Source organism: Rhinoderma darwinii, chromosome 8 (genome assembly GCF_050947455.1).
Source record: "Rhinoderma darwinii isolate aRhiDar2 chromosome 8, aRhiDar2.hap1, whole genome shotgun sequence".
In the NCBI taxonomy this organism is placed as follows: Eukaryota; Metazoa; Chordata; class Amphibia; order Anura; family Rhinodermatidae; genus Rhinoderma; species Rhinoderma darwinii.
The window spans coordinates 52672117-52686123 of record NC_134694.1 but is presented as its reverse complement, the minus strand read 5'-3'; the positions used below and the strand labels follow the sequence as shown (position 1 = coordinate 52686123).

The following is a 14007-nucleotide window of genomic DNA, read 5'->3' as shown; positions in this document are numbered from 1 at the left end:
CTGCCGTTCTGCAGCACGGCCGCTATGCTATGCATCTACTCCCCTATAAATTTATATGTAGCATATGGGGAAGGCACTCATGCAGGGGGGCACGACGGCAGAAGTCATCTCTGTCGAAGTGTCATATTGTCAGTGTCCTGGCAGTTATCCATGGCAGTTGGACAGGGTCAGTGACAGGTAAGCTGCATTACCAAATCAAACAAACTAGCACACATTGTAATTATTAGATACAATATTTTACCAGTTTACAAACAAAATACAAACAAACATGTTCACTACCGCACTCATCATTATAGCTGCTCTTGCTTTACAATCCTACCGCCCATTTAGGCCTTGCCAAAAAAAATTTCACATCATTACCTCTCCTTGCCTCGCACAGTTACAGCTCCCATGCACTATTCACTTTCCTCAGTCAACTTAACCCATCCCATCCCACTGCTCAACATAAAAAATGCTCTCATAAATCACAGAGCCATCTGCTGTCTCTCTCCATTCTCCTGCTACTAGCTGCAGGGGACATCTCTCCCAACCCTGGTCCTCCCTTTTCTTCTGCCAAGCTCAACCACTTACCTGCCACACATAGAAACCCTGCTAATCTTCTTACCATTCCTTGTATGTCTTCTCATGTCTCCTTTTAAACTGTGCTCTCTGGAATTCTCGGTCCATGTGCAACAAACTCACCTTTATTCATGACTTATTTCTTTCTAACTCTCTCAACCTCCTGGCTCTTACAGAAACATGGCTACACCTGTCTGACTACTTCCCCTGCTGCTCTATCTTATGGTGGTCTCCAGTTCTCTCATGCCCCCAGACCTGAGAACAGGCAGGGTGGAGGAGTGGGCATACTTCTTTCCCCACAGTGCACTTTCCAGGTCATTCCACCGGTCCCCTCACTCACATTTCCCTCTTTTGAAGTCCACACTCTGACTCTTTTACCCTTTTTTCCTCCTAGTGGCAGTTGTCTACCGCCCCCCGGGCTCACCCCGCCAATTCCTGGATCATTTTGCTGCCTGGCTTCCACAATTTCTATCCTCTGAAACACCCACTCTCATCATGGGTGACTTCAACATCCCCATTGATAACCCAATCTCCTCATCTGCCTCCCAGTTTCTATCTTTAACCTCCTCCCTAGGTCTGTCACAACTTACTAACTCTCCTACACATGAAGACGGGCATTCCCTGGACCTGGTGGTATTCCGTCTCTGCTCAGTTTCTGACTTTATTAACTCTCCTCTCCCGCTTTCTGACCACAACCTTCTCTACTTTACTATCAAATATTCTCTGCCTTCTCCGGTCATCCCTACGTATCAGACATACAGAAATCTACATGCCATTAACACTCAAAAACTCATAGACAGTCTACAGTCCTCATTGTCCCCTATCACTTCCCTCTCCTGTCCCAATCTGGCTGCCAAACTTACTATAACACTCTCAAGAATGCATTGGATGAAGCAGCCCCCCCTACACTCCGAATCACCCGACAAAGACGACGACACCCCTGGCACACGCCTCAATCTCGCTTTCTTCAGCGGTGCTTAAGATGTGCCGAACGACTGTGGAGAAAATCGCAGTTGGCTGCAGATTTCCTCCATTACAAATTTATGCTCAAAACTTGCAACTCTGCCCTTCACCGAGCCAAACAAGTCTATTTCACTTCTCTCATCTCAACACTATCTAATAATCCAAAACGCCTCTGATACTTTTCACTCCCTTCTTAGCCCTAAAGTGCAGATGCCAATCACAGATCTCAGTGCTGAAGACTTGGCCACTTATTTTAAAGTTAAAATTGACAACATCCGCCATGATATTATCTCCCAGTCCCCGAGTAACATCGATCCCCTTCCCTCCTGCACTCCCTCTTCTTCACTCTCCGCATTTGACCCAATAACAGAAGAAGTCTCTAGGCTCCTCTCTTCTTCTCGTCCTACTGCCTGCTCTAGTGATGCTATCCCCTCACACCTCCTCCAGTCCTTCTCCCCGGCTGTCACTAGTCACCTGACTAAAATATTTAACCTCTCTTTCCTCTGGTATCTTTCCCTCCTCTTTCAAACATGCCATTATAAATCCATTACTGAAAAAACCAACTCTTGACCCATCCAGCACTGCTAACTACCGACCAGTCTCTAATCTCCCCTTCATCTCCAAACTCCTGGAACGCTTGGTCTACTCTCGCCTTATCCGCTATCTCTCTGCCAACTCCATTCTAGACCCCTTACAATCTGGTTTCCGCACTCAACACTCCACAGAAACTGCCCTTACTAAAGTCTCAAATGATCTCTTGGCAGCTCTCCTGATTCTTCCGGATCTCTCTGCAGCCTTTGACACTGTAGACCACAAACTCCTACTCAACATGCTCCACTCTATTGGCCGCAAGGACGCTCCTCTCTCTTAGTTTTCCTCCTATCTCTCTGACCGCTCATTCAGTGTGCCATTTGCTGGTTCCACTTCTTCTCCTCTTCCCCTTGCTATCGGGGTTCCTCAGGGATCAGTCCTAGGTCCGCTCCTCTTTTCTCGCTACACAGCCCCTATTGGACAAACCATAAGCAGATTTGGCTTCCAGTACTATCGCTACGCTGATTACACTCAATTATATGCCTCTTCCCATGACATCACCCCTGCTCTAATACAAAACACCAGTGATTGTCTGTCCGCTGTCTCTAACATCATGTCCTCTCTCTATCTGAAATTGAATCTTTCTAAAACTGAGCTCCTTGTGTTCCCACCGTCTACTAACCTCCCTAAACCCGATGTCTTCATCTCTGTGTGTGGCACTATCATAACTCCTAAGCAGCATGCCCGCTGTCTCGTGGTTATTTTTGACTCCGATCTTTCCTTTACTCCTCACATTCAATCACTTTCACGCTCCTGTCATTTTCACCTCAAAAACATCTCCAGAATCCGCCCTTTTCTTACGGAGGAAACAGCCAAAACTCATTGTTGCTCTGATTCACTCTCGTCTTGACTACTGTAACTCATTACTAGTCGGTCTTCCCCTCACCAAACTCTCCCCTCTCCAATCTATCCTCTATGCAGCACCCAGGCTCATATTTATGACCAACCGCTACACCAACGCCTCTAATCTGTGCCAGTCACTTCACTGGTTGCCCATCACCTTCCGAATAAAATTCAAACTCATTACTCTCACCCACAAAGCTCTCCACAGTGCTGCATCTCCTTACATCTCCTCCCTCATCTCTGTCTACCACACTACTCGCGCTCTACGTTCTGCCAACAACCTTGGATAAAAATCCTCCATAATCCGAACCTCCCACTCCCGTCTCCCAAGATTTTTCTCATGCTGCACCAGTCCTCTGGAATGTGCTACCCCAGACAATCCGATTAATTCCCAATATCCACAGTTTTAAACGTGCCCTGAAAACACATCTATTTAGACAGGCCTATGACATTCCCTAATCGGACTCCTTTCCATGGCCCTCCTTTTAGATTAGTCATCAGAATAAGATTCCCTCACACTCCTTCTCTTCATGTCTGTAATAGACGGATACTGGCTGGTGACCAGCTCATGCAGCTTTATGTGTACCACCCATGTGTATAAAAAATGGCTGGACTATTGTACAGAACAAACACTGTTACGCTTTGTGTCTCCCTTATTTCCTCATAGATTGTAAGCTCTTGCGAGCAGAGTCCTCACTCCTCAGCTTTGAATTGTAAATTAACTTTGTCACTATGTAATGTCTGATATTGTTTGTTTCATGTGCCCTCTAAATTGTAAAGTGCTGCGTAATATGTTGGCACTATATAAATAAAGATTATTATTATGTACGGAGCCAACTGGTTCCGGGCTCCGTACATAGCATTATGTGCCACAACATCCGGTGCCCTCAGGCCACCGGAGCGGCTTATCAGTGCGGGGTCCGGGTGTCGGACCCGCACTGATAACATACTGATGACCTATCCGGTGGATAGGTCATCAGTTGTCAGAAGGGGGACAACCCATTTTAACATTTTGAATTGAAAAAATTGCTCACAATCAAAAAAAAACAAAAAACCCCAAGAGACCAAAATGAAATGTATGAGGCATAATGAAAATCTTCTAAGTCTGTATCTGAGCTCTCTGGTGGTCTCCTTTCCTCCATCCCCTATCTGGTGGTGACCTATACTGCAGTGAAGGACTTCGCCTTTGGGTTGAAGAGCTGTGTTCTTGGCACTTAATAAGCTGGCTCCCGCAGATTGCATTTTATGCAGAACAGTCTTTGTACTTGAATAGTATATAACCCTGGAAGACCTGGCTGTGTCTCACTGGTGTTCAGCCAGAGCGCATACCCGGTGGCATTCTATAAGCTCTTTATAATAGTTTATTTTATTTTTAACCTGTTAATATTGTTATTTATTGTTCAGCTTTAAAGTACAGAGACAAATGTGTGATCTTTCATAAATGAATGTATTTATTCAGACTGATTTATTTTTTTTTACTTCATCGCATGCATCATTCTTTCTTCAGAGTCTGAGAATTTGGATTACAGACTGGGAGCGATCCATTGCTTGGTGTATAGACTGCCAGACAATCACCGGGAAATGCTGGAGCTTATTATAAGGCACCTATCCAGGTAAACCCAGAACATGAGGAGGGTATATGACTGTATATTAGTACATATATTATGGTCACATTGGGTGGAGTCTTTAAAGGGACATTCCCATCTTAGGCTTTTTTCATAACTTCCATATACTTTAATGAAGTGAGACATGTACAAGCGTGGCCACCTCTCTATTCATTCGAATGCTAAATGCATGCGCTGGCAGCTTCTTGCAATGGACTGGGGTCACAGGATAATATAAAAGTTCAGTTTCTTAAAGGTAATCCTTTACTTTAAAGTGGACACAAGGAGGAGTGATTTATTAAGACTTGCAGTCAAACTAACTGAGCTGGAGTACACTGGGACAAATTTATTAAGATATGCATGCCTCCTAATAAATATGGTGCCGTGTTAAATGGCAAAAAGTTGCAAATTATTGCACAAATCTAAAATGCGCCATAATTTGCGCCTTTTTAACATCACAGAAGATGTGTTAAGTCGTTAATAAATCCCCCCATAGTTTTATGTGAAATCATTTTAGGGATAAATAATAAATACTTTTCTGCTACTTGCTGGATTAGAAATAAACATAAAAAGGGCACACTCTGAATGCAAATTCAATTTTCCTAGTAGTGCACTGCGTGCATAGTGCAAATGAGTCTGCTTCATTCTCTTCTGAATTTAATGTGCCCTTTCCTGAGATGAGGGACACATTATGTTGAATGAATGGTCTCAATGTGGTCTAACTCTAGAAAGTATCACCAGCATATCCTTCGCAATAGAAGTTACTTAGATCGTTTCTTGTAGTCTGGAGCTAATGGATATTTCCATCGGAGACTACGTAAATGTCGGATAGGTGTTAATCCTACCTCTGGGACCCACAAGTATCTAGAGAATGGAGACCGGCTGCCGCCAGATCCAGGCTGAGCATGCATGAAGAGGTGGCTGTACATGTGCCCGTCTCTCTCCATTCACTTCTATGGAAGTTATGGAAACCACAGAGCACGCTTGGATATGCCATAAATGTCTGAGATGGGAATACCCTTTGCTTCTTTGTTTTTCTCATCCCTCTGTCATGACACTTGCCTTACATACAGCATCCGCACAGATAGTCTCCCCCCTACACACTCTATCTCTGGATCACTACTTCTATATTGTACTTAAATGTTGCCTCATACAGTTGACCGTTCTATTCTGCAATGACTCCAAGTGCCAGCCATATTGTTGGTATCCAGGATAGTAACATGATGGCAGTCACCTTTCCTCAGTCTTCTAAGGGCTCGTCATAGCCAAATATGTCTTCTACAGTGCTGAATTAAAAATTGGTTATGGCATTGATGCTCCATAATACCAGTGGCAGAATATGGCTAAATTTTCCATGCATAGGCATTGTGACATCCTTGCTTTAGTGCATGAAAAAACATACTAGGCCAAGTAAGAATTAGAAGTGTTTTCAGATAGAAAATGTAATATATACATAATGAATGGAACTGCAAATACTCCCGTAGGATGTGGTTTATAGCTTACACATTTCTTGGTTACAAATAAGCTAAGCAACAGCATTCAATGTCAAGCAGTAGCTGCAAATAGGATTTTAGGGTGTATAAAAAGAGAGATAAAAACCTGTTTTTCAAATGTAATATTACCCCTGTATAAATCCCTTGTAAGGCCAGATCTTGAATATAGAATTCAGTTTTGGGCTCCACATTGTAAAAAGGATATAGGAGAACTGGAGAGTGTTCAAAGGCGGGCGACTAGATTATTAAATGGGATGGGAGGTGTCCCTTACAATGAAACGTTAGAGAAATTGGGCTTGTTCAGCTTGGAAAAAAGACGTCTTAGGTAATCTTTGTAACATGTATATGTATGGTCAATACAAAGAACTAGCACATGATCTGTTCCTTCCAAGGACTCTACAAAGGACCAGGGGACATCCATTGCGTGTGGAAGAAAGACGTTTCGGATATCAATATAGGAAAGGGTTCTTTACTGTTAGGGTATGTGCACACACACTAATTACGTCCGTAATTGACGGACGTATTTCGGCCGCAAGTCCCGGACCGAACATAGTGCAGGGAGCCGGGCTCCTAGCATCATACTTATGTACGATGCTAGGAGTTCCTGCCTCGCTGCAGGACAACTGTCCCGTACTGTAATCATGTTTTCAGTACGGGACAGTTGTCCTGCAGCGAGGCAGGGACTCCTAGCATCGTACATAACTATGATGCTAGGAGCCCGGCTCCCTGCACTGAGTTCGGTCCGGGACTTCCGGCCGAAATACGTCCGTCAATTACGGACGTAATTAGTGTGTGCGCACATACCCTAAGAGTAGTCAAATTATGGAATGCCCTATGCGACGATGGCAATGGCAGGTACTTTGTCAGCATTTACAAAAAGGCTAGATGTTTACTGACAAGTGGCATTCAGGGTTACAATTAATGACTTGTAAATGATAGAGATGTTGAACTTGATGGACATGTGTCTTTTCAACCTATGTAACCGTTTCTTCAAACGTCTTTGTAAAATAATTTATATTCTACTGCGCAAGTTTCCATCATAATGTATAATGTATTGCAGAGTATGTGAACACAGTAGCGAAAACCTCATGTCTCCTTCAAATATGGGGGTTATTTTTGGACCAACTTTGATGAGGGCCCAGGAAGATACCGTAGCTGCTATGATGAACATCAAATTCCAAAATATTGTGGTTGATCTTCTCATAGAACATTGTAACAAGGTACGTAATACACTTGCCATAATCAGAACACTATGCCCTATGAACTGCTTAAATGCTACTCAAACTTCCAGTACCACTAACCCTTCCAAAAGATAAAGATATATGCAAGTGTGTATTTTTCCTTTCGGCTTAAAGGGAACCTGTCACCAGCATTTCACCTATTGAACTTTACTTATCCCTCACTGGCCGCTGCTATCAAATGTTCATTGCCGTTATCCCCTCTCCTAAACTCCTCCTCCGACTACAAATAACGGTCTGCAAACATTTTGCACATTTTATCGTAATAATCCGGTGTCCCTTTGTGCGCACACACCAGAAGAGGACATCAATGCACAAGCGTGGGATTTAGTGTGCTGGGTAAAGGCGAGGAGCTGTCAATCAAAAGTATGGAGGCGGGGTAAACTCGGAAAGACTTGAGGAATGAAGATAGGACTTTTCAAACGAAGATTTGACTCTTTTCAAATAAAGATTTGACTCTTATGCTCATTAGCATACGGTGCGGGAACACTAAAAAGCTGAATACTAAAGCTATAGAGCCGACTACGATGACAATTATAGGTTATATAGAAATGATTTTTCACCCACTACCACTCGGTAGTGCTGGTATAATTGGTGAAATTCTGGTGACAGGTACCCTTTTAGAAGGGACAGCTATTCACGGTTACAGCTGTGCATTATATGCCAGCCAGACTTTCCAACCTAGAAAAATATATAACTATAAAAACAGTTGGATTGTGAATGCATGGCATCCTCACTGTAGCACCATAACTTACAGTCTTGTATAAAATGTTTTCATTCAGAATTGGCGCATCTATATAAGATCACAATGACCAGTTGATAAGATTACCAACAAGTATTTTACATCCAAAATTAACAATAACATTTATTTTGTTTACTACCTAGTGCACATAAAATAATGTGGTGACAGAGCCCCTTTAACCTATAAGTGCCGTATCTCCTACATAATGTGATCGGCACGGTAATGTAGATTACAGTAGCGTTTTTTATTTCGAAAAACTATCATTTTTGACGGAGTTATGACCTATTTTAGCTTTATGCTAATGAGTTTTTTAATGACCAACTGGGTGTGTTTTACTTTTTGACAAAGTGGGTGTTGTGGAGAGAAGTGTATGACGCTCACCAATCAGCGTTATAGACTTCTCTCCATTAATTTACACGGCATATAGTGATCTTATTAGATCACTATGTGCACACAACCAGGACGTGATGTCTATTCAGAATCCTGACACTTCGCTAATGTTTGTGTGTCATTTACAGAACAGCACATCGAGATCACGCTGGGCTGTCATTTACGGCGTAATCTCGCGAGATTACGCTTGCTGTGCTGTAAATGACACACAAACGTTAGCGAAGTGTCAGGATTCTGAATAGACATCACGTCCTGGCTGGAGGTAATGTTTATTCACTGTCAGGTCACTTCAGTAACGTTAATGTGTGTGTATGTGGCTGTACATAGTGATCTAATAAGATCACTATATGCCGTGTAAATTAATGGAGAGAAGTGTATAATGCTGATTGGTCAGCGTCATACACTTCTCTCCACAACGCCCACTTGGTCAAAAAGTAAAACACGCCCAGTTGGTCATTAAGAAAGTCATTAGCATAAAGCTAAAATAGGTCATAACTCCGTCAAAAATTATTGTTTTTCTAAATAAAAACACCGCTGTAATCTACATTACAGCGCCGATCACATTATGTACAAGATAGGTCACTTATAATGTGGTGACAGAGCCTCTTTAAGAACATATGAGAACTGCATTTACAGTCAGTGCTTTCTGATTTTTCTCGTTTTGTGAGAGTCGCCACTGTAGCATAATGAAGATTAACCTTGAAAATAATCTCTCCTTTTTCGTTGTCACAGAGACCGGAATCTATTAAACAAGCATGCTCTTTTCTTTAACCCCTTCGCCCCCACGGACGTGCCATTACGTCCGGGTGCGGGGGGTGATGTTTGAAGCGCACACCATATGCTGCGGGTGTCGACTGTATTTTACAGCGGATACCCGAGACTAACAGACAGGAGCAGCGATCGTGCTGTTCCTGGCTGCTTAACCCCTCAAATGCTGTGGACAAGGCGTTGAAAACAGGGGCGGGCTCCCTCCGACAGCTCATCGCCCCCACCTGCAGTAAGATCGGGAGGTGACAACGGTTGTTATGGCAGACCAGGGGCATAATGAAGGCCCCAGGGCTGCCTTGACTCTGCCTATGGCAGGGCTTAACAGAAGCCTGTAAAAATTATGATATACTCCAGTACATTAGTATTGCAGTATATTTTTCTAACGATCGCTGGTTCAAGTCTCCTAGGGGGCTAATAAATTGTGTAAAAGAAAAAAACTTTTTAGTAGTGAAAAAACTACATAAAAAATATTAAAAGTTAAAAAAAAAACCTTTTCCCATTTCCCCCCTAAAGTAATGTAAAAAAGTAAACAAAATTGGTAATGCTGTATCCGTAAAAGTCTGAACTATTACAATATAGCGTTATTTAATGCATGCGGTGAACGGCGTAAAAAAATAAAGTAAAACTCCAAAATTGCAGTTTCTTGGTCAAATTGCTGTAAAAAAATTTTTTGATAAGTTCTACGTACCACAAAATTGAACCGATTAAAAACTACAGCTCATCCAAAAAATAAGCCTCAAACCACTCAATCGGAGAAAAAATTAAAACGCTATGGCTCTCAGAATGTGGCGACACAAACTTTTTGTTAAAAAAAAAAACTAAACGTTTTATCAGTAAAAGTAGCAAAATATAAAAGAAAACTATATAAACTTGGTATCACCGTAATCGTATTGAGCCACAGAATAAAGATAAGTTGACGTTTTTACCGCATGGTGAAAGCCGTAAAAACAAAACCCAAAAAACAATTGAGGAATCCGTTTTTTCCAACTTCAGCCCGCAAATAATTTTTTTCAGTTTCCCAGTACATTATATGGAACTATAAATGTTACCAACAGAAACTACTACTTCTCCCGCAAAAAATAAGCCCTCACACCATTCTATTGATGGACAAATAAAAAAGTTATGGCTCTTGGAATGTGGGGAGTGAAAAACGAAAATCAAAAAATGGCTTAGTCTCGAAGGGGTTAAAGAGGCCAGTAGAACACGTTTCATGCCAGAAGAACAAGGCTTATGTATCCAACATACCCTAACTATTGTAGATCGAATTTCTTCATCAACTTTTGAGAACTGTCAAATACAGCATAAGGGCCTAACCGTGGTAATATAAGTGTTTGTCTGCCCAACCCGCCTGGCAATCAGCTGATCACCATGGCTCCAACTTCAGAAACCCCCGGCGATCATCTGTAATTGCTATGTAGAGCTGCGGCTAGCTATACATTCCCCATTTAGTGATCGCTACAGGGCGAAATGTAGTATTACCTGCTGGCCAATCAAATGAATAGCCAACTATGTAAATTATAGGTAAGCCACTCTTGGTTAGCGGCTCTCTGCTTTGGCCAATGGAAGTGTGTCCCAAACGGTGTACACCCTCTATGATGCGTATTTGTCCTAATAAAGGCTATGGAAAAGGGTTGTCTTCATAAAACCGCTCCCTTGGAAAAGATGTTTGAATAGTTTGTCAGTACAATCAGACATAATACAATTACATTTTTTTTTCCTTAACTGTAAGCTGTTGGAGAAGGTCTAAGTAGGACAGAAAATATTCACTTTACTTATTTACCAAATAGATTTCAGGTGATATCGTAATTTTCTATACCAATTTAACAAAGTTCAAGAGTATCTTTAACATTTCATTGGACTTTTATATAGGTCTCTTGGGAAACCGAGTCAATAGGAAATGAGTCTCTAAAAGGCAGAATCTCTTGTTTATTAGGAACACAGGAGACACTTTGTCCTTTCTGCATGTCCTATTAGGATAATCTCATGTATCTGCTCTATATCATTCAAACAAATATATAAATGTATGTGTTTTCTTTTAACTGAAATGAGATCAGTGGTAAACGTAGAGGTTTTGTGGTAACCTACAGCAAAGACGTAGTAGAGCTGAGTTTGTCTAATGGCACAGAGAACATTGATATCACAATGTGCTAACAGCGCTTTTCTATAGGATTGGAGGTTAATCTGCTGAGTTTTCTCTGAGAAATGTGCACAGAAGAAACGGTTAATCCACAAATTCAGCTTTGCTGCTTCTGTATCCTAGGTGATATACAAAATAACTTGTATTCCATTAGACAAGCTTCTTAATGCATGACAGAAGGTTCTTGAAGTCTACATTTGAAGTTATGACTATTGTGAACTGTACAAGTGTTCTGTAAAATATAGACCTGTGTCACCATCATAGCTATTATTTGCCAAGAGTAAAGTAGTGTCATGTGAATTAGTCCCTGGAAGAGATTGAGAGGTGACATTTTCTCAGAATCTCCTGGAACATTCAGCCTTACATGACCTAAAACGTCCTCCCGTATGTATGTACTAGCACAGACAATGATGCCAAGGTCAGGTTACAAATCCCAAATCAATTTTTTTTTCCAGTGAAGTCCCCCTTTTGCATATGCAATTGTCTGGTCTGCTGTACTGTGCATAACCCCGTCACACATTCAAAGACGTGAAATGTGTCTGCTTCTACAGCAAAACGCTACAATGGCTGAAATATCTGTGTGATCTGCAGTTTTATGCAGTGCACATAGAAAGTTATACTAATACAAACAAGCACAAAGCATTCTTCTCATTCCACAGCTCATTACATAAAACTTCTTCACATTACTGAAATATGAGTCACAGTACTACAGGCACTACTTTTATTTTATGAAACTACTTCAATGAGACTTTGTTTCTACATAAAGGAAGTATAAAATTGCAGTAAAATATACATTATATGGACAAAAGTATTGGGTCATCGCCACATTACACCTACAGGAGCTTTTATGACATCCGATTCTAAATCCATAGGCATTAATATGGAGTTGCTTTCCACTTTGCTACTAAAACAGCTTCCATTCTTCTGGAAAGGCTTTATACAAGATTTTGGCGTGTGTCGTGGAAAATTTTCCCCATTCAGAAAAGCATTTGTGAGGTCAGATACTGATGTTGGACGAGGGGACCTTTCTAGTTCATCCCAAAGGTGTTTGATGGGCTTGAGCTCTGTGCTCTGTGCAGGACAGTCAAGTTCTTTCACCCCAAACCATGCCTTTATGGACCTTGCTTTGTGCACTGGGGCACAGTCATGAGGGAACAGAAATGGGCCTTCCCCAAAATGTTTCCACAAAGTGGGAAACATGCAATTGTCCAAATTGTCTTGGTATGCTAAAGCATGAACATTTTCCTTCACTGGAACTAAGGGGCCTAGGCCAAAACCTGAAAAACAACCCCATAGCTTTATACCTCTTCCACCAAACTTTATAGTTCACACAATGCAGGTAACGTTCGCCTGGCATTCGCCAAACCAAGACTCGTTCATCAGACTGCCAGATAGAGAAGCATGATTCGTCACTCCGCAGAACATGTTTCCACTGCTCCAGAGTCCAGTGGTGGCCTGCTTTACACCATTCCATCCGACGCTTGGCATTGTGCTTGGTGATTTAAGGGTTGTATGCAGCTGCTCAGCTGTGAAGTTCCCACCACACAGTTTTGTGCGGATGTTAAAGGAGTTTTCCAGGAACACAATTTTTGAACTAATATTCTATTTAAATATTGAATAAAGTTCCTAATATATATTCTGCATTAAATCTGAACCCATTTCTTCCTACTCACCCTACCTCTGCTCGGCCGGAAGTACGGCTTTTCATCTGGTCTTTTTTTCTTTCGACACAGGCTCGTGCACGAGAGTTAGTATGCACACAGTCCTCTGTCCAAACCTCACTCACGTAATGACCCTGGGCTGTTCTTTATTAATTATTCTTCCCCCTCTATCTGTCTATTGGCCCTCCCCACTAGTTCTCCCTTCCCCTTTAGTTTATCCCGTACTCCCGATTTCTCTGTGTGCGGTCACAGAATCACGTGACCGCACCTCAGATATGTAATGTGACCCCCATCATCCCTGTATATATTTAAAAATTTCGGGGCGTGCAGGGCACGAGCACTGAAGAATATCATGAATGCAAAGACAATGGTGCTGGTATTGAATCATAAGCAAAGAATGAACGGGGCAGGCATTGAGGAGGCTTTGGACCAATAGGAAGCCTCAAACCCGGGTGTACTTCAGAAGTCCCGGGTTTGAGGCATCCTATTGGTCAGCAGCCTCATCAATGCCCGCCCCGTTCATTCTTTGCTTATGCTTCAATGCTAGCACTGTTTTCTTCGCGTTCATGATATTCCTTTCAGGGCTCCTAAGGAAAGGCAGTATAGCTATTGTGACCTATAAGCCATTTATAAAAGGTATTTAATATTAGTTTCACACTTATTACTTTGTTCTTAATTTCTTAATATTTAGGCTTGGATTCCACAGTGACGATTTGAATGCCCTGGTAAAGTCACAGTGTTACCGCAACGCACGGGCAGCTTCAGTGTGTCTCGATGGGAAAGAGTTGGAGAAAAAAAAATGTTTTTTTCCCATAGTGAGACATCGAAGTCACCCGCGAGTCCTAGCCTTACTGTAATAAGTAGTACTTCTTAATCGTCTAAATCAGGGGTACACAAACTTTTCTGGTCCAAGGGCCTCATTTTTAGATTGTACCACTCCCAAGGGCCGCAATAAATCTTCGAGAAACCCATCTGTGGTTATGTCTCCACCTCATTTCATTCACTCTCGAGTGCCAATC

The 14007-nt window shown here is 42.0% G+C and overlaps 1 protein-coding gene across 6 annotated transcripts in view; it reads left to right on the top strand.

Annotated features, from left to right (window-relative positions):
- The window catches only part of OPHN1 (oligophrenin 1), a 268324-nt gene that overhangs the window by 207099 nt on the left and 47218 nt on the right, over positions 1–14007 (top strand). For all 6 annotated transcript variants that reach the window (XM_075835642.1, XM_075835641.1, XM_075835640.1 and 3 more), the window contains 2 exons: positions 4463–4568; positions 7113–7272. In XM_075835642.1, the coding sequence (XP_075691757.1) occupies positions 4463–4568; positions 7113–7272 (266 nt within the window). The remainder of the gene's footprint in view (positions 1–4462; positions 4569–7112; positions 7273–14007) is intronic.